Below are 25126 nucleotides of genomic sequence, written 5' to 3' on the forward strand. Positions count from 1 at the left end.
AGACTAACTATAAGCTGCGCGAGTATCCATTAAAATCCTTTTGTGAAAATTCCTGATTCAATTCACAAGGGGATTAAGGGGCATCGCTTTATAATGCCTGGAGAGCTCACGCTCGTTACTCTTTTATTCGCCTGCCAGAGAGTTAATAAATCCTTAATTAACATTCGCAAGCCATTACGACAAACGACTTCGTCCTGCACAGGCCTGAATTCCCAATTCAATTCTCTCTCTCTCCTCGGAAAATTCCTGGATCCAGACCCACCCAGCCCAACCTCACCCATTAGTTCAAGGGCCGGACGCACTTACATCGTTATGATGGAAACCGTGATGATGACGACGACAATTAGCGTTGCGAACCAATCACCGCTGGTCGGATTTGTTGAGTTTATCAGATTGTTCATCAAATCGTTTTCCGAGGGGAAAACCGATGGCGGCGGAATGGTGATGCCATCGATGTTCGTCGTGCTGAAATGATAATGCTCCGTCGTTTTTCCAGCATCGTTGGTGGCAGAGATACGCAGCTGATACCACTTGGCTGGCAGAAAGTCGCAGAAGATTAAATTTTCACGGTTTTCCTCGGCATTCGAAATATCCGAAGTGACAACTGTCCACCGTATGTCGCCTAGGGGCAATGTCCGTTGGAAAACACACGCAAAGTACACACGAACACGTTCCGGAAAAAGAGAGACGGAAAAAAGGAAATTATGCATCATACGCCACGTTGCACGCGGCGCGGGCTACGGAATAAATTTGATAAATATTTATAAATACAAATGGCTGTAGATTGGTCAGTTAATTGAAAACAAAAATAATTATATTAACTGTATTTAATTTAAAGCCAATTAAACGACAGCAACTGAGCGACACAAGGCCATTTGGATACTCTTAATTAGGCAAATGAAAATTATAATTAAAAGCTTGTCGCAGCCGCATTTCTTGAAAAATAGGTGTTGTAAAATAGGTGTAAAAGATTAATGAAAGTTACTTTCATGAGGCAATGTCAAGTTTTGCGAATTTGCAAATAATATAAAATTTTAATAATCAAAATACCACCGTTTGTATTCCCCTTGATTATTAGAATATCTCATGACATTTTAAATGAAATATCAAATTCCTTTTCGAAAATTGGTAAAGAGTTTGGTTATGTCTGTCCATCTTACGTATTGGCTTTATGGTTATGGTTTATGGTTATTAAAATGTTGCTGTCTGCGTCTTCGGTAATAATATTCGTGGCTTGTGCATCAGTTTTCAAGAACTTGGGGTGCCCACTTCAGAAATGGCCACCCATGCATTCAATGCTAATTTGGACTCACCCAGCGGTCTGTGCTCGATGGAGAAATGATGAATGCTGCAGCCACCATTTTGCCATGATGACAGCTTCAAATTCACGCACGTCGCATTTGTGGCAATTAGTTCGTTGGCGTTTGGAGCTTGAGAGGCTGTGAATGGGAATCGATAATTTTAATGTAATGAATGAAGTAAAATGGCCATGTTGGAAGTACTACCATAGTCAGAATATTAAAGCTATAATAAAATAATGGCAATAATAATAATAATAATGTCCCTGACTTGAGTTTTTTGGATCTCTTGATAAAATAATTTAATGCTTAATAAATATTCTCTAATATATTCCAACAAAAATTTCCAAACTGTTTGTTTATTTTGCCCATTTCCACTGATGCCCCCTAACACATTGCCATTTGCGGTCAACAGACGAAATTTGAATTCAGGACAGGACAACTGGGGATTGCCATCCAGATCCGACTCACCTTTACCCTTGGTCCAGACGTTAATTTCCTCACTGGCCACCCCGGAGCCCACCATGTTGTGTGCGGACATTTTTATAATGTACTGATTTCCGCACTTCAATCCCGAGATCGTAAAGGCATTATTCTCGGGCAGCAGCTCCGTGATGGACCAGCTCTCTCCGGCCGTGTGGTACGATATGGTGTATCCCTGCAGCGGAGCTCCACCATCGTCGGGGGCATCCCAGCTGATGCGAATGCTGTCGGCGGAAGCGTACTGCACGATGATTTGCGGTGCGCTCGGTGGCTTCATCGCAATCACCTGGTACTGGATCTCATCACTGCCGAACAGATTGTTCGCCGTGCATGTATAATTTCCGGAGAGGCTGCCTTCGACGCCTGCAAAGGGTAACGAGGAAATGGAAAAATCAGTGGCACATGTTCAGAACGGAAAAACCAACCTGTTTTAACTTTTAGTAAAACTAATTTAAGCAGATTTGAATAAACTTTGTCTTAACACTTTAACTTATAATTCGAAAACGTATTATTATGGCCATATAAATGTTACCAACATTTGAAATTTCAGGATATAGCATATTGAATTGCAAATTTCGTTATCAAGTACCAGAAAACGTTTTGAAAATGTTTCAAAATATTTGCATAATAACTTGCGGTATCACTTACGGTGAATCTTCAGGTTGCCCTCGTTGGTCACCTCGTAAAAAGGACTGAAGGTGACTGGACGATCGCGGGTTAACCATCGGGCGCGGGGCGTGGGATTGCCCACCGCCAGGCACTCCAACACCAGTCCAGTGCCCACAGCCTTGCGCACCACCTGACCAAAGGAGGCGATTCTGGCGGGAGCTGAAACAGGGAAAACGCCGAGGAAAAACACAAAATGAACAACAGAAAGGCAGGACATTTAGTTAGGTGAGCGAAATTAAAATGTTGCGGCCGATGCGGCTTTCCGCCAGCACGCTGAATAAATGTCAATTTTTAATTAAAGCGACATTTACCGGCTCATTTATTTACGTACACTCGGAAAAAGTGTTTATTTCTTTTGCTAATAGTTTGCTTGAACATATAAAAATAATATTTTATGCACATAGTTCCATTGAAATCGAACTTGTCCGGTTCTCCGTTCTCCGAGTGCATGCGTGCAAATATTTGTACGTATATAGTATTTATCTGGCTGCAACATACCTCGCGTATTGGTGGCCTGGGCAATCACAGATGTGGGCTCCCCTTCGCCCACGGATGTCGACGCCGAAACCCAGAATTCGTACATTTGATTCTCGGCCAGGCTGCGTGACTCGAATGTCACCGGATACCCGTTCTCGTCGACACGCACCATGTGAGCTGGACCGGGCGAAAAAATTAAATGACCGTATGCATTTCAGCGCCCCGCGTTGGGCGCCATTTCTTTGAAACTTACTCTTAGCCTGGCCTTTGCGACCCGCCTCCCTGGAATAAACCGTGTAGTGCGAAATGATCCCATTGCGATTTTTCGGCGTGAGCCAGGAAATCAAAATCGAATCTGCCGTTAGGGCTGCTGCCTTAATGGCCGCCGGTGCATCGGGCACGTCGTCATCCGTCTGGCAGAAGAGCGGATGACTGGCCAGGCCATCGCCAGTGGCCGTGTAGGCCAGGACTCGGATCGAGTAGTTGCTGGCCTTGTGTAGTGTATGCAGGTACGTCTCCAGGTTCGATGTGCGCTTGATCTCCAGCTTGGCGGGAAAATCAACTGGCAGAATATAATAACAATTAAAGACAACATGTTGCAATAAAGGTACTGTTCCTAACGATTTTCTTGAATAAATTTAGTATGCTACCCAAATTCTATAGTCAAAAGTGCTTTGTTTAAGCACTATATCATCTAATCCTCTGCATATCAGAACTGTCTCTGCAACTTTCCTAGTTTCAACGCACACTCCAATGCCATGCATCGCCAGTTGGCGTTATTGATTTGATGAGATTTGAAAAATCAGTGCCAAAATCAACAACTTGCAGTGTCATCAATGGGCCCCAGCGCCAACCCATTGAACCCTACGCCAAACCCAATAAAGTTGAGCAACTCTCTTCACCCTTTCGCCTCCCTCGACCACTTCATCCTGGCACATCTTGCTGCCTGGATATCGTATCATATCTATAGCTGTTTGCACAGCGCTCTCAGGCTCTGGCAATATCAACAAAATCAGCGTCATAAAGTGCCAACTGCAAACTGACGCAGCTGTAGTAAGTGGAGGTATACAGCAGTGGCTGAAATAGTAGCAGCCAGAAGTAAAATTGGAATTTTTCCCTGGGCTATTTTTTATAAATTTTATACACGACTTCGTAAGGTTGTCTGTCTCTTTGGATGATTTAACTTCTTTTGTTACTTTTAAAGGTATCTCATTTAATAGTGTAAGCCTATAATTATGACCACAGTTGTGCTTGCCACATATACTCACTTTGATGCACAATCGGGCGATATAAAATTTTATATCCCTGTATAATGCCGCCGTGGAACTGCAGCGGTGGCTCCAGCCACGAAATCTTCAGACTCTGCGATGACAGGGCGGTGCAGTTGACGTTCTGTGGCGCTGCCTCGGGAACTAGAAAGATATTGAGATACACATGCCGCGTTTTGCAATACATGTATGCGTAGTGTCTGCGCATCGGTCTTATTAGCCACTCAACCCACCTCCCTCTGCCGTCGTTCCGAAGATGGCTGCACTCCAAGGACCGGAACCAAAACTGTTCATTGCTCGAATGGTGACCGCATAGCGGGTGTACTTCCGGAGACCCCTCAAAGTCGCCTTAGTTGTCGCCCATCCGCTGACAATCGTAGACTTCAGCGAGCTGTTCACCACGCTGATGAAGTTGATGTTCTGCTTTTCTTCGCTGCAGTTCACTGTGTAGCCGATGAGCTCGCCGTTCCAGGATTCCCGCGGTGGGATCTGCAATTATAACACCCAGATACAGATACAAATTACAATAGGAGATAATGGTATAAGTAAGCTTATCGTAGCTAACACATTACGTTCCTAGATACAAATCCTCGATTCCAAATCGACCTTTTCCCATAAGTACATCAATGCACACGACACTCACCTGCCAGGTGACAATCAGCTCGCTCTCCCCACCCGTCTGCACCTGCACATTGGAGGGGGCCTCGGTGGGCGCCTCCTCCTGGGTCTTGAGGACAATGGCCTCGGTGTAAGCGCTCCGCTCGATCTCGTTGATGGCCTGCATGCGAATCAGAAAGGTGGTTGCTGGGGTCAGACCTGCCACAATAGCGCTCTCCCGCAGGTCGCTGTCATAGCTGTCCCAAAGGGCAAACAAAAGGGCGATGCAGAGAAAAACGTCAGCTTAAGTGCCATAATATTTCGATTTTATTTTTTGTGAAAATGTTTTCGATAAAATACGAGTATGTGTCAACATGTAATAATTAACTTAAACGGACGACTACTGACTTTCACTTATTGTGATTGTCGAACGAAGTCAAAATCATAAACATTTTTATTAAATGATATGATTTTATTAAATAATAGTTTAGTATTAAGGGCGAGAAGCGAACATAGCAATGAAATAATTTTCATTGGCAATATGGTGCCTATTTTTAAAGTGTAGGAAACTGTGATGCCAAAAATATTTCTAGCGTGAACACATACCTGCGACTAATGCTCGTCGACGGCAGACTGACGTTGATGACGTTCTGCCCATTCCAATCCCCTCCTGCGGCGGCCAGGGAACCATGTGACTGTAGGTACTTCAGAGCCTGGTACTGCACTAGATAGCTGAGCACAGGCGAGTTTCCATCGAAGGGTCGACGCCAGCTAAGCTTCACTGTGCGCGAACCCACTTCGAAGATCTCCAGATGGGAGGGCACATCTGGTCGCTCCTGAACGGCGAGGAAGATAATCTGCTCCGCCCTTCCGTAGGGATTCTCCGCTATGCATCGATAGACTCCGGAGTCGTGGCGATCCGAGTGACCAATGGTCAGCTGAGAGTCCACGCCCTTTTCCGTTTTCATCTCCGCTATGCTAAGCCGGAAGTTATTCAGGTCGATGCGTCCATTATTCTGCGTCCAGCCAATTGTGATAGGTTCGTCGCCCTTGGCATGACAGTCCAAGGTCACGGGATCGTTGCGACGAGAGCTTATATTCCGAGCAGATTGCTCGAATCGGGCGGGTTCTACATGGGCGGATTTAATTATTAAGCCATTACTGCTCGCACTGAAATTTTGTATCTTTCATTACCATTCACATTTATTCGAATGGTCTTTTTAAGACCAGCTCCGATTTCATTGGTGGCCTGACACATATAGTAACCCTCATCATTGTCCGTCGCCAGATTTAATAGCAGTGAGTGATTACGCATACTCAGTGGCTTAAAATCCTTTGACCCTTTGCCTACACAGATGAAAATGTTGTTTCGTATTTAATTACAAGCTGGATGAAATAATAAATAGTTCATAATTGTACAAAAAATTATCAAACTATGTTATGTGAATAAGTATTTAATCATTGCCAAAAATGAGAAAATAATTATTTAACATTTTTTGGAATGTCCGAATGACATTTTAGACGCATGAATTAAATAATTGATTTTTGGTTAGCTAACGCGTTACAAATCCTTTACATTTTTTCTTTTCGTATACATCTGTCAGCAAGTCTCGAAATTTTAATTGATTGGACCGAGTGGGCGGTTTCTGGAGGAAAGCATCCACTTGGCCTCCTTGAACCCATTTAATGAACTGTATATCGAAGTCCCAAGCCAGCTGGGACTGCGATTGGCAAACTTACCCTGCCCTTTGAACCAGGTAATAGTCGGAATCGGATATCCTTCCGCCTCACAATTTATCGATATTGTGTTGCCCAGCATAATGGCCGTGTCCATGGGCTCGTAGCTCCAGCGAGGCGCCACTGAAACGTGACCGGGCCACAGAGCGAATGCGTAACGAAGGGAATGGAATGGAATGGAATAGAGAACAACAAAAACGGCAACAAAATTAACAACTCTCGACCCGTGTGCATGTGTATCTTTGTTTTGGTGGCCCAAAAAAGGGGCAAACTTGGCAGCCAACGGCGCACAAATCCTGTGTGATTTATTTAGAAACAGCAGCGCATCGCTTCAATGGACCCAGGCACACACACATCCAGCATCGCATTCCACCCATCTGAAATCCGGAATCCCGAGTCCTGAATCCTGAATCCTGAATCCTCTCCAGGCTCCCCGCCCACTCACCTCGCACCTGCAGCTCAGCCGTGTAGTTCACCTTGGCAGCAGCGTTACTGGCATAGCAGGTGTACTTGCCACTGTGCCTCGCACTGATATCCTTGAAGACCAGCAGCGAGTAGAACTCCTCCTTCTTCTCGGTAATCTTGTAAATTGAAAGAAACACAAGTAAGTTGGGCGCTTTGGAGCTTACAGACTATGGGATACCCAGTTGTTAAAGAGTTCATGAGAAATACATTTAAAATATATAGCTTTGTAAAAATAAGTTCAATACGTTACCAATTTAAAGCCATTGAATCAAAAAAGAATATTAAAATAAAAACTAACTGCTAAGCAAAGTTTTCAATAAGTTTAACAGCAGAAAATAAAACCAAATAACCAAAAAGATAAAAGCTAAATGAGAACAGAAAAGCAGCAGCTAATGAAAAGTGGCATTCAAATGCTGCAATCGTAAGCCCTTTTAAAAATCGAAATACAGGCTGGGACAAAATCAACCAGGTATTTCCGGAGAAGCAAGGACAAAAATATACAGGAAACTTTTTCGTTGCACTTCGGAGTGACAGGCTTACCTGCAAACTGCTCGGGATGGAGCTGTCGTCCTTCTTCCAGCTGAAGTAGATGGGCATGTCGCCGGAGGAGACCGCACAGGTGATTTGGGCCCGTCCACCCTCCTGCAGATTCTTGGGGAACTTGAAGGCCTCGATGACGGGCGGACCTTGATGAGCGATTAGCCGCCAGACATTAATGTCGCTCGAAAGGAGCAAAATAAAAGGGACATCGCCAAGGAGCTGACAGTCCCCTCTACTTACTGTTCACATTCAGCTGCATGTCCCGGCGCGCCTCCTCTCCCGCCCGACTCCTTACGATGCACGTGTATATGCCCTGATCCCGACCCGGCTCCACATTTTTGATGACCAGCTGCCCTCCGTCGGCTACCGAAGCCAGTTCGTAGTGGTTGCCTGGTTGTGCGGTTGGACAATAATGTGTTAGACCCTCAGGACTCTGCACTCTCCCCCTGCCATTTGTCTTACTCGTTGTCAATTCCTGGTGCGCCTTCTCCCATCTAATTTGCTCCACGGGATAACCAGCAAACGGACAGTGCACAATTATATCCTCGCCCGCAACGGCTTTAATCGGTCCAATGGCTCTCACATACGGAGGTCCTGCAAGTATGCAGTGGAAAAATTTGATTATGCACTTGTTCAAGTCTATTTCAATAAAACTATATAAATGAATACATATTTGATTCAAAATGTGTATTAATATCGTTAGTATCGACTTATTTTTAGCTAATTTATTATCCATCCAAAGATTCCGATAGCCAGATAAGTAATATGCTATTAGTTTGTTCCTTAATTTAAATAAATTATTACATTGGTTCCTCTACTCTTAATTGGTGTATATTGCAGATAGTTTGTAGTCATCTAGTTTGCTTATTATTTTCGGTGTGTGTGCTGATTTAGGGGCATTGTGAAATTTATTAAATTAGTTACAAAACGCAATTAGGCAGGAATACGCTACGAATGCTGAATAATTCCAATTATATTCGTTTGCCGCACATGCGACGTTAGTACATAAAGTGCAGATGCGGCGCACAATGTGTGTGCGTGTGTGTGAGCCTGTGCATTTTTAGTGCTGCTAATGCAACTCGTTGCATGGGTGAATGCGTTGCATAAATTGCAATATTCATAATTAAACAGGCGAGCCGAAGCCTGTGGCTTCATCAATCCTCAACAGGCCGAAGTGAGTGTGAGAGTGAGCTGGGCGTTGTGGGCTGTGGGCGTGGAAGGAGTGTATCAGCTTGTGGCTTGAATGTTCATAATCGAAATCATTTTATCATTATTACCCGGCAAAAATCGCGTATAGAAGGATGAGTTAAGCCACCAGCGCCAAAAGTACTACTGAGTGTCCACTATAGAGGATTAAATTTCAATATTGAATTCAATGACCAACCCATTGACCGTCTTATGTACTCCATCACATATTCATCACCATCTTCAACCCCTGGCCGTAGGTACCTAATTTGATTTTCAATTTGATTCTGGTGAAATCTCCTGGCTGCAGGCCAGCATTCAAAACATCATCATTTATCATCAATACGCACGCCCACTTAAATATCAAGTATACGCACACTGAGACTCAAGCTGCCTTTGCTGCATCATCAATCATTCGGCATATAGGGCGTATGATTTATATCTGTCCCACATCCACTTCCTTGTCCATTATTAACACATTAAGATTACGCTCTCTGAACTGCTTACAATACGCAAAAGCTCAGCAGTCATGTGACGTTAAATCTTTCAGACGTCGAGGCAAAAGTGGAGGACACTCTTATCGCCTGATACTCGTATATTTGTGCAGTTTATACACCGATGCGGCAGTGATTATCCTGCGAGATCCTCAGGCATTTGCCAGGCAATTCGCACTCCTAAACTTGCTAGCAATGCCTTCAGTTCACTCAGAGAATTGGTAAAATTGGATTTTAGGTTGGTATCAATATAAAATTCTTTTTAAATGGCCATACAAGGCAAAATATTTGATGCAGGGAAAGTAATTTTGATTAAAAGTGTCGCTTACTTGCCATAAAATTTACGACAAGAATAGCAATTTAAATTTAGGGATTTTTCTTGGTGTACCCATGTGCTCCATATCTTGCGAATTGATTGGACTGAAAGCAACATCGTCATCGGGTTTCTTGTTGCTTTTGCCAATGTCTCTGCCCCAGGAGATTTTCTTTGAGGCGCAGCCAAGCATTTTCCCCATGAATAGCGGAGTTATTTTCCCCATATCCTGCACTCCTTTTCCGCGATGTTTTTGTTTCGTTGCCTTGGCATTATTTCCAATCAGCTGCCGTTTCGATTGCCGATTTTGTAGCTTCTTGGATGGCAAAGTTCGCGGCCCAGAGACTCGTCGTCTTTTGTGATTTGCATTGTTTGGCCAGCGCACAAAAGAACGCCTTTCGGCGGCTTTTGCGATAACAAAACGGACGCAGAAACCCATTTTGTGGGCCACAATTAAGGCGGCCCGGTGTGGGTAATTGATTTTCCGAGCCAATTTATCAACTCACCGTAAACATTCAACCTGGCCGAGTGCTGTACGCTGCCCATCGAGTTGCTGGCCACGCACTTGTATAGACCCCCGTCGTCGGGTCGCACGTGCGAGATATTTAAATGGCTTATCACATCGCCAGACATATCGACGAATTGCCCGATCGCGAACCGATGATGCAGCGATACGTCCATGATGGGCTGCGAGTCCAGCAGCCATGCGAACTGCAATGAAATGGAGGTGGAGATGGTGATGGACACCGCAAAAATCAATAGCAGCGCGAAGAGTTGCTCCTGCTGGAGGGCAATAATTTTCGGGCTTAACCAGGGTATCAGTTTATGTAAGCAGCCGGAGAAATACATACTCAAATAAATAAATAAAAAAAAAAATAACATATAGAACAAATGTGATTCTTTGGCTCACAGTATGTCTTCGTAATATCTTTTTCATATTCTCTTTATAAAACAAATAAAGTTCTAAAAAACAATTGCAGTATCATATTATGAATGCATTTCTCTCAGTGCTTGCTTGTGCGTTACAATGATGCATAATAAGGCCAATAAAGCATTCGAGAGTGTGCTCTACTCACTTGCGGTGGCGGCGAGCCGCTGGCGGAGCACTTAAGCGATATTAATGGCCCGGGACGAACGTTCTGCTCAATGAAGGTGTAAATCAATTCCGGCACAGTGTCTGCGAAATAACGTAGAAAAGAGAGGGGCGGAGGGTGAAACGAAGCCTTGATAAATGCCAAAACTCCGGCTCATAAACTATGCACTGCCTTGTCAACTTACCGCCCAACTTTAGCTCAGCCATCGCCTGGGCACTGGCACGTTGGTTTTCCACGAGGCACTGATAGACACCGCGGTCCCTTCGTCCGACATTTTGCACCAGGAGCGAGCTCTTCGACAGGAAGCGTATGCTGCCGGCGACAACAGGGGTTAAGGTTAGCACAGGGGTTAAGGGGTCGCAGGAGTAAGAGTGTTAAAAATGTCGACTGCTAAACTGCTGAAAACTGACAACGTTGCAAAATGGACAGCGGGCTCCACAATTTGCCATAAACTCACTCCAAACAGGCACAGGAGTGCACTGACAGAAAAACATGGCACGATACTTTACCCCCTCCTAAAAAGGCCTAAATTTCTGTAAGTTTGTTAAAGCTAGTTGACTTGAAAGGATAGAATACCCATCAATCTATAATGCATTTTCTACCCAAAACATCTCTATTGACGTTAATTTGCTGCCCTTGACGAATGAATATCCTTGGTTTTCTTTGAGTGCAAAGCATGCTTGTGTGCTTTTGTGTTGGATCGTTCAGGCGAAATTTGTTATTTATTTTATTAGCATAAGCATAAAAATTTCTGCTTGATTTGTAATGCTGATTCGCTTGGTCTCCCATTACCCATTCTCGAATCGCATGCTTATCCTTTGGGCGGTTTCCTTGGCCAACAGCTGGGCAAGCTGATATATTTACATATGTAGATATGGCTATATATACGATGTTAGGTACGCATGTATATAGAGATGTACATATGTACATGCGAATGGAGCATGCGATGTTTGTTTTTGCTGGCCGAATTGTTTGCCAGCTGCTGCTGTACAAATTTTGCGTGCGAATTTAGTTTGCCTTCGGTTTTGCTTTGGCCCAGGCCCCTGCCATCGTATTATGCTGATTTCATGTAATTTGCATTAAATTATCAAGATGTGTCCAGGCCATTCGGGCGAAAATATGCACAAAGCAAAGGATTTCCCAGAGGCCTAGGTAAGCAATGCCAGGATTTGCATAAATTAGTCAGAAAGGGTGAATGTAGGGGGCGGAAAGCTTGATTAAAAATAATATAATATGTATCTCCACAGCTGTGAGGTATGCTGCAAACTAATTGCAAAACCAATCGACGCAAAACTGTGCACAAATATTTTAAATAATATATTACCAGCGCCAACAATCAAAATCTTTTGAGCACTGACCTCATACAGACTTTTTGTATGTTCTCGGTTTCCCAACCAAACAGCGCAAAGCTTTTAAACAATAAACTGAGCTGAACTGTTCAGTACAGAGCTGAACTGAACTGGACTGAACTGAACTGAAATCTGAACTGCGATTAAGGGGGTGCAGTAAAAATACAGAGCTCCACGCTCGCCGCCTCCCACGTTCATCAATAGTAATAATAATAACAGTAACAATAAAACATTTTCGCCCGTCGAAATGCCCCAACAACGGAGGAGTGTAATCTATGGATTTTTCCACGCTCCTGTTTGTTTTCCATTTTTTATTTCATATTTTCGGTTGGGTCGGAAGGCTTTTCGCAACTGGCGAAAAACTGATATAAATCGAAATAGGCAATACAGCGTGGCATGTCCGTCCGTTTTTCTGAAAGTCTGACTGTCTGCCTACCCCGTTGTTCCTATTTCACACAATCCCCAGCGGAGCTCGTCCGTAAAAGCCCCAATACCCAATTCCAGATGTATGTATATTTTCGGGCTCCGGCTATACTTACTTATCCCTGCCGGTGGTGAGTGCATTATTCGCCTGCAGCGGCTTGCCGTTGTGCAGCCAGTCGATGGCATCGATCGCTGAACCCGTTGTCGTACAATTGAAATTCGCCGTTCCCCCCGAATTGACAATTTGAACTTGCGGCAATATATGCACCGACACATACGAATTGACACTGAGTCGGATCTCGATGCGCTGCTCCCCAAACTGATTGGAGGCCTGGCAAATCTGCAAAGGGGCGCGGGTATTTAGATGCATTTAGGGGAAAGTCCCGGGAAAGTAGGGGGAATACAGTCGCACCTCTAAGTCAAGTAATATCTAGGGATGTGGCAGTTGCTTCATTTTTATATTTACGGAAATAACACATTTAAAAGTGCATATATAGTAATATTTAGAGAATAATTAAAATAGAACTTTCAATTCGCCGGAATAGGTGTGTCCAATTGAAGACATCTCCGATTACAATGTTTCTACTCTTGACACATAGAAAACACACTAAGTGAAATACTATAGAAATAGGAATTCCAAGGAATTATCAGTTGCACTTCTCAAAAATGAATACAAGCTGTGTGGATGGGGAATCAGTATGCCTAATCTGTAGGCTTAAACATTTAAAGAACGTGCTTTTTAGTATTAAGGCAAATGCTAGCCATTGGCTTAGCGAGGCTCGACTGTATTCAGCACCCCGAGTTGAGGATTGTCAGCGGTTGACAGTTGGACGGTTACTTACCCACTTGCCCGCATCGCGCTCGTCAGCATTTTTGATGAGCAGCAGTGTGCGCGAAAGTATCACTCGCTGTGACGAGGGTATGGGATAGAGGGCTGCCGAGTCGGAAACGCGATACCAGCTATAAATCAGAGTGAGTATATATATGTATATGCAAAGCTGTCTGGCAAAGCCTCTACGAAGGCACAAGCGCTTTATTGATTTAAGTTTGGGCTTGCTGCTCGTCGAGCGGTATCTGCAAACAGTATCTGTCTCAAATGCTGGCTAGCTCAAATCAGTACACTTGATTTTATTTGCTCAGAAGCACTGCAATTCAATACTTTCCTCAGGTATGCTTACACTAACGTGGCCTAATTGTAGACAGATACTAACAGCTTTCGAATTGAAAATAATAAACATTTTGATTAAATTTTCCGAATGCAGTGTTATAAAAAAAATAATAAATAAAAAAAAAAAAAAAAAAAAAAAAAAAAAAAAAAAAAAAAAAAAAAAATTTTCATCTTTTTGATTATAATCGAAATGCCTAGTGTATATAATAACCTGATCTAATAGGGAACCAAACCAATATCGTTATTTTTTTTTTTTTTTTTTTTTTTTTTTTTTTTTTTTTTAACTATCTAAAGGGAATCCAATCCAAACGTTAAATATGTTTCTGATTACCTAAGGAGAAAGATAAGCTACAGAAACTCTTTATTTGCCCGAAACTCCGTTTCTCTACGCAAACACAGGCTGGAAACTCAATCAGTTACAGAATCACACACGAAATCAATAAAACCAAGGAGCCTAGTTTGTTATTCCAGCCACGCCTGAACTTATGCTGAAAACAAAATTATCGCCCTTATTCTGCGATTATAGTAATCAGCTGGAAATTTCCTCCCCTTTTCCCTTGGGAAGTATTTCAGCCACTTTTCCCGTCTGGCTCAGCATTTATGTGTTATGTGCTCGCTTGTTTGTCTTGTGTATTTTGATTTTCGAGCTGTCTGCGTCCTTGCTGCGAAAATGTCCTTACATCCCACACATACATACGAGTATGTATGCATTTACTTACATATATTCGTGAGGGGCTCATTAAGGGTTTAGAACTGCGTGAAATTTTAATAAGCCTCGCTAAGTGAAACAGACTGTTAAGTTATGCTACCCTATTGAGGTCCGTGCAAACTGTTTTATTTTGCTAATTATCTGTGAGGAGTTCTCAAGTCAGGGGTTACTTGATGTGTTATTGGCCCAACTTCCGTGGACCGAAATAGCTTTTTATTGTTCGGCCAACAAAGTGTTGTCCTTTAAGTTGGTTCCTCTAGGTCAATCCATTGTGAGTGGGTAAACAAGAAGATCAAGTTACTTGATTACTAAGTTAGTGTCCGGATTGGCTTTCCAGTCTGTGCCGTTTTTTGCCTGCTATTAGCACATGGCCTCGTTTCATCCATGAAGTCACCTAATTAGCACTAAAACATCAGTCCCTAATATGCAATAAAACCAGCATCCCCAGGCAAACATTCAAATGCACTTAAGGGCTGTCTATAATCTCCAAGCCGGAACCTCGTGATGTTATTTTATTGTCAGCTGCGTAGATACTCGGATACAGATACTTCCACCCCACAGAAAGCACAAGAGCCCATTTTGGCCTGGAAATCAGTTGACTTACGTAAATATGGGAAATGGGTTGCCCTGGATGTTGCACGGCAGATGAACGTCGTTTCCACGCTCCACGTGAATCTCCATCACCGGTTTCTGGGTGGTCCGGGGAGCCAGATTCTTGCTTAGCTCTGTGGAATGTTACGGCATGAATAAGGCAAAGAATTATCACTCACGATTCGGCTCGAAAAGATGTTGTTACTTCTAACAAGTATACAATTATTGCTGAAGTATTATATAATTTGATTTTATTCATGTAATTAAACAGGCCATATATAGAGGCCAGGATCCTATTTAAGCTCATGAGCAAATACTTTTTAAAACTCACCTTTGACCTGCAGCATCACCGCATCGCTGCGCTGTCGCTCGCCGTTCAGTGTATTTGTCACCAGACAGCTGAACTTCATCAGTCCGTCCTCCGAACGCACGGAGCGCACATAGAGATCCCCGGAGGCGGCCAGGACCACATAGCGACCCGCTGTTCGGAAATCATACACTCAGGTCACATAGATGACAATAGCAAGGAGAAATCAAAGCTCGCCGCCCGGCACCCGCTGCGTATACGCAACATTCGCCAATAAATGTCATCCGCCCCGTTGCCGCCACCCGCCACCCACCAGCCGTGAATGCTGCAGCAAAAAGTGCAGTTTCATTGCTGGCAAGCAACAAGACCGAATCGTTGGCACATAAATTTCAGCTGCCAATAAACTCCCCCGCCCTTTAAAATGTGGCAACACTCACCGACATCCGACAGATCCGGCAGGAGTATCTCCTCGCCGCGATGCCAACTGGCCACGCGCACATAAGGCCGCACATACTCCGGAATGGCGCACTTAATCAACGCCGAATTTCCCAAATAGACTTCAGTGTTTTCCACGTGCACATGGAATTGACGACGCACCACTGGAAGAGCGAAGCAAAAAGAAATCGCAACAGTTACAGGACTGGACGGGACTGCAGTTGTCAAAATAGAGATAGCTTTCGATTCATTTTTGAAAAGAAGAATATTCAATGAATTAACTTGACATAATTTCATGAGCATTTAATTTCAAGAATATGCTCCCAGATTCCGAAGTTATTGAAAGCTGTAAATATTTGTTACATCGTTTTATTTGGTTAGCTCCGAAGGCCTTCAATATCTATCCTGTCTATTATTTCGCTGCTATTCTGTTGACCACAGCTGTTCGTGCTGGATTGGGAAACTAAAGTCAACAAACGGCAGGACTGCTGTCTGCTCTCCGGCGCAAACTGCGCATACAGATGAGCGCATAAAACGCTTTCGGGCAGCAGAATCCATGGCTGGCAGCCCCGATGGAACTGGGCCCAATAAACGGGAAACAATGCAGAATGGCTGCCGTTTAAATGAATGAAATTGCTTGAAATTACATGCAAAGCGGAAGTTTAAGAGCAGCCAAAATACTCGAAGGAAAAGCGACGGGACTGGCAGAGTGAAAAGCGGAGCGACACAGATGATACACATGGAAAATGCAAAGTGTAAATATTGAATGAGATTTTAAGCGACTATCATGCAGCGTTGGTTTTTTCTGTGGGCCCGCGGGGTATTGGGCTGGATTGCCGGGACGGGAATTGTGTTTACTTAAGGCCAGGCTGCGCAAATTCGACCGACGTGCTGCGTTTTCGAGGTCAAGCATTAAGAGGCAGCGCAAACAGCGAGTGCATAAAATAATTAAGTTAATTTTCAGAGCCTCGAGAAAGTTGCAGCTGGCCAAGTTTGTCGCATCGATCACTGCTCAGGAGCTGGCAGGACTCTCACAGGATATTAATGTACATGAAGTGGAAGGGAAGGGTGGAGAAAAATGGCGCACAGGTGACATCCCAAGGGCTGCCAGAAAGCAGAGCCGTAAAGAATTCCAGCACAGCGAACGTGAGTAGTTTTAAAATGTTGTCAACACAATGCACACTATCTAACTGTCATTTAGTTTTGTCAATTTGGCTGTTTTCCAGCCAGAACGTATTCTTTAGAATTATAAAACTAACTAGTATACCCTTTTACTCTACGAGTAACGGGTATAAAAACTACACCACTTTCAGCAGCTGAACGTGTATTTGACAAAACATAATATGATGAAACAAATAAAAGGAAATCTTAATAAGAATTGTTCTCTTTTTCCCCAGATGTTTCCAGAGGCGTATAATAAAATGTCGACCTGGCATGTGGCCGGTACCCAAAACCGAAATAGTTGTTTGGACTTTAATGCAATGTGTATTTGGGTTTATATGTATTTAACAGTAGTTTTAACAGTTCTTTGTATAATCCATAGCTGGAAGCACGGCTCTCCTCAGCTCGATGCTCCGATGTGAGTAATGTAACTGATGGCAGCATTCCGCACTCCACGCCAATGGGCGTTTAGCCACTTGGCGCTCCGCCCGCTCCCAAGCCAGGATCCATTCCATGGCTCCACTAAAGTACATTACACTCACCTGCATGCACCTGAACATTTCGACTGAGGACGGTGCCCGCCTCGTTGCTCGCCCGGCATCTGTAGGTGGCCTCGTGAACATCCGTGCGATAATATTGGGCCAGGAATGGGGGGAAGTGCAGGGTGCCGTTCCCTGATATTTTCCTGCAAGTACAAAAGCATCGCCGGCGAACGGCGAACGGCGAAATGCAATATTTTAGTGGGCACATTCTTTCGAGGTTTTCTTCTACATATTTATTTATTTATTTGCATTTGGGAATGGCGAACGTGGCGCACAAATTTGCTCCACAAAAGCGACAGCAAAGTGGCTGCCATTTGCTTGCTTGTATTTTTATAGCAAAAAGTACGAGGGGCGCAAAGTGTAAATTTACATAAAAATGCAATAAGCTTAATGCTGGATGTGTGCATGTTGATCTCAAATGATGCGAAACGGTCTAAGCATTGCACCTGCATTCCTGGAAATCCCTTCATAGTTCAAATAGTTTTTAAATGTAGAAGAAGTTGCTAAACAAAACTTGTTTAAAAGGTTCTTACTAAAATTAAAAGGTTCTTACTTGCTGTTGAAACAAAATAATTAACAATGCTATAAGAAATTTCCACCTTACCTCAAACTAACGTCAAGAAATTGTTGCTAAAATCTGTTTAAGTTGTTTGCAAATTACGTTCTGTCAGAAATTTCTGACATAACTCGGTTGCTGTGCTGTCATCCAGTTGCCAGTGCATTGCGGCTTGCTTCTGACTCCGAATGCTGCCTAACATCATTTTCGAAATCAAACTTTAAGACCCCGCAGGGCTTAAATGCATTTGATTAGCTCTCTGGCTTTGGATCAGCCCAAAACACATCAACCTCCCATCACACAAGTCAGGAAAGTCGCCGCAGAAACTCCTCACCCCTACACTGCTCTGTACTCCGAATGCAGATGCAGTCTCAGTACCGCTAATCATCTCAACTGAAGCTGCATACGGGCTAACAAGCTACGATGAGTGCACATAAAGAAACTCCATTTCAAATTCCTTCAAATTAATTTTACCTATATTACTTATGTAAATGAGCATTCCTAAAAGTATGCAACAGCTTATTTTAATCCAAGTAGGGCAAAGATCTGTTTCGATGCATCATTTTTCGCACCTTTGTTGTCATCTGTTTCTTTTCTATATTTTTCATGATTCCAAATATTTAAAACCAAAGTTTATCGCAGTGAATACGAATAATGTTTACACCGTTCAGCATAGATCATCATAAACTAACACAATTTTTCCTGGTGCAGCTGGATGGGATTCTGGCTGCGCTTGTCCTGGTGTGGCATACTGAATGCTGATGCGAAGGACAACGAGCAAACCAACATCAACCGAAAAAGGGAAAACTTCATCAAGCGCTGTTTTCAAAAATGTTTAAGTGCCAGCAATTTGTTTACGTCTATTGCGTTTGCATGGAGCACACTGAAAAAGAGCCAGATAACTCCGAGCTCTATGCTCTATACACCGGCTCCATGTTCCCTGTGCTGTCCGCTTTCCATTTTCCGGAGCCAGTCCATCCATCCAACCGTCGGTGCAGTAGATAAGTACACGTCCTATATTCTCGTCACTTGAACTCAGCCGTGCTCTTTAGTAGCTTAAAATAAATTTTGTTTCATTTCTATGCACTGCCATCACAACTCAGTTTTGTCTACTTTTTGGCTTTTTCGGGTTTGCCAGACTGACAGTCGTTGTCGACTATACAAATATACATATATATCGTATGGTTGTGTGGAATCCCCGGCTTTCGGACGCGGGTATGTGTGCGAGATCACGTATTTGAAATGACATTTCATTTTGCGAAACATAAAAATTCTTTTAGTAAATTTGTTGCCATATGCGAGCGGTGAGTTTATACATCTTTATCTCCGTATTTATTTTTGGTTCGTGCGCTATTTTTTCGATTTATCTGCTTTATGTGTTTGTCTGTTATTTTCACATATTTGATTATTATTTTCTCTCGTTGTGCAATAATCTGTTTAAGAGCCCGTTCAATGGATCAGCGCCAATTTGTTAAAAGAGCTCTAAACCAAACAAATAGTTCCCATATATTCATTTGAGCAAAAACCCGTAGTCCACGGGCAAAGTGCGTTAATTTTTTTGCCTCGACTAATGGATTTCAACAAAATAACCACAAATTATGGCCTTACTTGTGTGAGAAACTAATGTACTCTCCGTGATTAATGCTAAACGCGTGTGTACTTTCCCATTCAACTTGTCATCTACGAACGTCTGCGTTTTTAATATTTTAAATGCTAGCGCACATGTCACTAGCAGACGCAGTATATAGAAAAAGTCACAAAAGGGATAAACACCCAAGGACAAAATAATAGCTCTCATAAATAGACCTCGTATATCTATTATCCTTAAACTATGGTATTTTATATATATTTTTATATGCGTAAATATTTTTATATGCGTAAACAATAAAGATACAAAGTAAATATTTTCAATGAGTAAAACTACGTCAAACTTTACCTAATACAAGATAATTTGCAAAACAAATATTGAGTGCTAATTACTTAGCCCCGCCTGTGTGTACATGAGTATTGCTCTGTCGGCAACTTGCTTGCATTACTTTTGTGTAATTCCTTGGCTTTTTCAGGCAGCAAAACCAAAAGTGCATCTTTTGTCTGGTACCACGCAGTGCTGTTCTTGTTTCCTTTTAAGCATTTTCATTGAAAATGTTCCCACCAAATGGGATGAGGTCCGTGGAGGAGGAGCAGGGGGAGACGAATGTCTCTTAACATTGATTTTCACAGCTTTTCGCGACGGCGTCTTTGCGCAATGTCAATTAAAACGAAGCAATTCGGAAAATATAACATTAAGACAACCCGCAAAACTGAAGCCGCAGGAGTGTGACTTTCAAAACCGCCGCCAGGAAGCCAAACGACACATACTTGTAACCGCCAACTCGCAGCAATATCGGGTACACACAAAGAAATTACTTAAATATGTTCGGAAAGTTACTAAGATGCAGGCAAATATTATTAGTTGATAAAAATAATAAGCCCTTAAACAAAAAATGTAGTCCTAAGTTGGTAAAGAACTCATTAGATACTTTAAACTATTTTCTATATATGTACATTGTATATTGTATTTGAACTTTGATATGAAATTCTAAAGAAACTTTCTGTTAATTCAGTACACTATAATTCCTGGTTTAAAGTGCTAATTTTGTTACACCAAAGCGAGCATTAAAATGGAGAGCCACACGTTTTCCCTCAGTGGAGGCTCGCATCCGCTTATTACTTGACAAGTGCATTGTTGGGGAGACCGCAGGAACTTACCTGAGGCCCGGCACCTGGGTGGCCAGGGATCCGTCGCGGAGGACCCACGTGACGAGGGGCGGCGGGCTGCCGTGGGCGGTGCAGGTTACCTGGGCGCCCGTGTCGTTGCCGAAGAGCAGCCGGGGTGCGGGCTCCAGCAGGAATGTGGGCACCCGTAAGCCGCTTGTGGCCAGAAGTGGTGTGGCAAGGACGGCCAGCAGCAACGCTCCCAAAAGCAGCGCTAGAAAGAGTGAAAGGTTAATTACCAACATTGTGGCTGCATAGCTTGTTTAAAACTTTAATGTCGCCGCAGCTGCCGGCACTGCACCACATCTATATGTATGTATATATTGTGTGTGTGCGTGTGTTGTAGTGCAGCTCGAGTGCATCTCATAAATGCGGTTAATTTGGATTCGGTTTCATTTACCCGCCGCCAGCGAGCCCTTGATTCTGATTCGGATTCAGACTCACATTTGGGCGCCACTTGACTGCTGAGCCGAGCCACTTGGAAAGCGGTTTAGCGGCTGCAACCTGCAGCAAAGTTTTTGATAAACACACGCAGTCTCTGCTGTTTGCTCTTATGGCTGGTTGGAGATGCAGCTGGAGCAGAAACAATACTAATGGCGCTGTAATGTGGGACACAAAGAGCATATTCGGCTAATAGTCAACCACTGCTTTCATTAATAGCTCTTAAGTTTGTTTCTCACATTTAACATAGCTTTTTTTATCCATCTCATACATCAAGAGGATGTACACAGTTAGGATATATGTATTTATTTTGCTAATGAGCTCACACATTTTCTTTAGGTATTTAAAGGTACAGTGTAACCATGCATATTACTTTTGTTGGCATAAGTGACCTCAGTGTGAGGTGTGCTTGCTTTGAAACTTACCCTTTTCCAGGACTAGACAAGGAGGCTCTAATAGACCCATTTCGTTGCATGAAAATTCAATGTGTGGGTGGTAGAAAATTAAATTTAGTTTCGTTTCGTTCAGTTTAGTTTTGCAGCAGCTTCTTCTTGCTTCCGGGCTTGTTTGTTTATCCAATATGAACGTACACTGCTCTTTCTACGTGGCTTTGCCTATATTTGGCCTTTGTTTAAGCCCTTGCTGCTGTTATTATTATTTCTGTTTCTATTTGGAAATTTTCAGTTCAGCTTCTGATGTTGTTCAGCCACCTGAAATACATGGAAGATGAAAGCCAACAGTTTAATTTACATATGCATTATGAAAATGTTATCCTTTTCATTGTTTTGCTGCCGAAAATGTAAAAGCTTGCATTTTTAAAGCAAAGTAAGTTAGTTTAGGAATTATATGTTGCATAAGTCTGGATGGACTTCCAACTTGGAGTCAAATTAAAATAAATGCGCTCAAAAGGATTTCGTTACGTCGATTTTCGTTACGTGTGTGTTGAAGTTGTTAGGAACTTTCAACAATAAAAGATGATGTCTACAATAGAATACAATTAATTTTATAATTAATTGCACATTGGAATCCAGATCGCAGTTTTAACTGCAATTCAAATTACAAATTTAAGGCCGTCAGACATTGTCAAAATCTAATTTACATTTGCATGTCAAGTTCAAATGATTTTCGCTGCAGAGGTTCGCCCTTCAGCGATTCCCCACTAAAGCTTCGTAAACAATGCAAAGGACAATTACAACAATTCGACGTACAGCATACACAAAGTGCTATATAAATATGTCGAAAGTGGAAAACACATGACGACAGAGGCGAGAAATCAACATGAGTCCTGTGAATTGGGGAGCTCCTATCCTCGTAATGCCCCCAACAGAGGCAACCTTCGCATACAGAAAACATACACAAATCCGAAATACACATACATGGAGGGAAATCCTGCGTTTGCATTGCTGTAGAGCTCTTGGCAAATACATTTAACGTGTATTTATGAGCGAGCATACGAAATGAATGACTTTGCCATCATTAAATTTTATTTCGAATGGCACGGCCCAAGTTTTCCCCTCGCAGGAGCTGCCGACTACAATGAAGAAGACATAAACATGTTTTGAGGTCGAGAAGCAGGGGTTCAACAGCCGAGCGAAAAGCGCCCAGCTGAATCCTTTGCCGCCCATCTCGATTTTCCTGTTTCCTTAGCCAGTCGGGCACTTAGCCCAGCGACTAAATAAACATCATCATGACACCCATTACACACAATCGACAGGCATTGGGTTTTACAGTGCGAGAAATTGATGTAATAGGACAGGATTTAAGTTCATTTTCGGGTAAAACAAATGTGTCTATCGAGCTTGACTAAAAGAATTCAGTTTACAAAGTAATGCTTGGCCACTAATAGGTTAGTCTAGATTCAATGATCTGTTGGTCCTATTAACAAAAATCAAGTGCAGTACCCGAAATTTATGGATTTATGTAAAATTAATGAGCTAAGTAATGGCAATCCGTATTTTTCTGTGCATTGGATGGAGCGCGTCTGGGGCAGCAGAGGGGCGGGAAAGTAGGCGTGAGGGTCATACTGAAGAGTTCTGTGAATGTTTGCAACTTGACACCTTTTTAGCCGGCACATATGGGCGGAGGCAGTTCTGTTTGCATTTAATTGAGAATTTGAAATGATTTGTTTATTCTGGCAGCGTCTTTTGTTGAGCGATTTGCCACGAGCAATTCGTTTCTTTGCTCAGCACTTGGACGGCATCCTTCTCCGAGTCCTTCCAAAGCACACACACACAGAACGGGGAAAAGACTGTGTGTGCTGGTGTTAGCTCTTTATTTTTAATGAGTTTTTATTTTCCACGCCTTTGTGCCGTCCAACTGTCTGACTTCGCGATCCTTTTGCCGGCGGAGGTGGACCAGCTTCAGATGACAGGATACAAGCCGCATCCGCCCCACATCCTGCACCCTTCGTCCTACGTCCTTCATCCTTCATCCAGCGCCCTCGCAAAGCGATTACTTTGGCTTGTGTGTCGGGTGTCATAACTGCTAACTGTCAGCAAATTTGACACTAAATATGTGGACGGCGCTTTAGTTGTGTCACTCTGGATTATATAAGCTTTTTGTAACTGGGTGTTGCCGCTTGGCGCAGTTGAGCTCTTGTTTATTTTACTTCGGTGTGATGTGTGGCATTATTATAAACCTGTTTAATTGTTTTGATAATCCAGTTATGGGAATTCAGCGGTTGTGCAGTTGCGAGCTGGTTGCTACCAACATTTGGCTAATTGGCAATGAATAAAACATTTCGAATCTAACTTTTAAGCTTATCAGTTTGCCTATTTCGCGATTTTTCGGCTAACATAAAACTGCTAAAAAATAAATTGCTTAAAATTAAATGATTTAATTACATGTTCCCGTTTCAGAAACATAATACGTGAAGCTTAGTTACTAATACAAGAAGTTAAAGTACATAGAAACTGAATGTAAGCACATATATTTAAAAGTGCGTCATATTTGTCATATTTTAACCTAATAATAATAAAGTGCCCAAAAACATTTTCCCTTACCCTCCCCAATTACGTTATTCCCCTCGCATTGAACTTATCCATTAGGAACATTAGGTTCATCTCCGTCAACGTGGAAACAATTCGTAGCAGGCAATCAATCCTTCACAATGGAATCCCCGAAAACAGGGCACTTCCCATTGCTGCAGCTCGCCAATGCAACGGATACTCCTTGGGAGTCCTTTGCTCAGCATGCACCTTGAGCTCACGAGTGGATGTTTTCATTTTTACTTCACACCTCCAGTTTCCCACTCCAGGATTTGGGTGGCGTGAAAGGCTTTAAGTGCGGAACGCCACAACAAACAACAAAAGCAATAGCAATAGCAATAGCGACGGCAACAATTGAAACGCACCATGGCCATGCCTTCATGTGTTGCCGAGGCAGTCGAGCGAAAATCACCCCCTGATCCCAAAAACACTGAAGGAAATCAGTGCACATATGGGCAGTGTATTTAATTCAAATCCGAACTGTAACCGGGCTTCTATATTTCTTAATTTAGGTCCGATGGACCCAGGTATGTAATCAACTACATTGCATTTTTTACAGTGAACCTCTCATGTCCTGGCTGAGGTTAAACGTTGTTGCATCCGCCACTGCCACGCCCTTATCCGGTAAGAGGAGTGGGAGTTGGTCCTTGCAACTGGAAAGTGGGGGAAAGTGGTGGGCCGATGGGTGCCAGTGGTGCCGGTGGTGCAGGCGTTAAGCAATATAATTTTTCTTGCTTTGAGACGGAGCTGTTGAATCGTTTTAATGCTCGTCACCTGCAGTGTTTGCTTTCTTTTTGTTCTTGCATGCAAAAGGTGTTGCATATACGGTCATGTATAAGTAGAGTACATATTCGCAGCACTTTGGGGCGGATGTGTTTGCATTTAGCGCTGGTTGACAGCTTGGCAATTTATATGCCCGACTTCCTGCCAGCCGGGGATTAAAGGTGATTTAAAGGCGTGCCCCTCCTTGCTGCGCCTGCAATTTCCTGCTGCCAGCACCCACGGCTGGATCCCCGTGCTCCGGCCTAATGCGAAATGCCCGGAACAATGGATCCATTTGCACTCGCCGAGACTGAAGTGCAA

General features: G+C 43.1%; 1 protein-coding gene across 4 annotated transcripts in view; it reads right to left on the reverse strand.

Annotated features, from left to right (window-relative positions):
- The window catches only part of LOC120452852 (Down syndrome cell adhesion molecule-like protein Dscam2), a 32179-nt gene that overhangs the window by 3400 nt on the left and 3653 nt on the right, over positions 1–25126 (reverse strand). For 2 of the 4 annotated variants that reach the window (XM_039637292.2, XM_044006363.1), the window contains exons 3-29: positions 21482–21766; positions 20610–20829; positions 17306–17448; positions 15605–15766; positions 15192–15341; positions 14874–14994; positions 13235–13352; positions 12509–12732; positions 10805–10932; positions 10603–10703; positions 10033–10237; positions 7997–8128; positions 7775–7924; positions 7535–7680; positions 6975–7110; positions 6533–6652; positions 5987–6139; positions 5399–5921; positions 4839–5049; positions 4429–4684; positions 4196–4339; positions 3181–3489; positions 2949–3104; positions 2430–2609; positions 1770–2144; positions 1314–1439; positions 307–622 (exon numbers count right to left, since the gene is read on the reverse strand). In XM_039637292.2, coding sequence (XP_039493226.2) covers positions 307–622; positions 1314–1439; positions 1770–2144; positions 2430–2609; positions 2949–3104; positions 3181–3489; positions 4196–4339; positions 4429–4684; positions 4839–5049; positions 5399–5921; positions 5987–6139; positions 6533–6652; positions 6975–7110; positions 7535–7680; positions 7775–7924; positions 7997–8128; positions 10033–10237; positions 10603–10703; positions 10805–10932; positions 12509–12732; positions 13235–13352; positions 14874–14994; positions 15192–15341; positions 15605–15766; positions 17306–17448; positions 20610–20829; positions 21482–21521 — 5045 coding nt within the window. In that variant the 5' untranslated portion in view covers positions 21522–21766. Of the gene's footprint in view, positions 1–306; positions 738–1313; positions 1440–1769; positions 2145–2429; positions 2610–2948; positions 3105–3180; positions 3490–4195; positions 4340–4428; positions 4685–4838; positions 5050–5398; positions 5922–5986; positions 6140–6532; positions 6653–6974; positions 7111–7534; positions 7681–7774; positions 8129–10032; positions 10238–10602; positions 10704–10804; positions 10933–12508; positions 12733–13234; positions 13353–14873; positions 14995–15191; positions 15342–15604; positions 15767–17305; positions 17449–20609; positions 20830–21481; positions 21767–25126 lie in introns of those variants that run through there. The other 2 variants (XM_044006365.1, XM_044006364.1) reach the window with 2 other exon arrangements.

This window comes from Drosophila santomea, chromosome 3R (assembly GCF_016746245.2).
Source record: "Drosophila santomea strain STO CAGO 1482 chromosome 3R, Prin_Dsan_1.1, whole genome shotgun sequence".
NCBI classification, from domain to species: Eukaryota; Metazoa; Arthropoda; class Insecta; order Diptera; family Drosophilidae; genus Drosophila; species Drosophila santomea.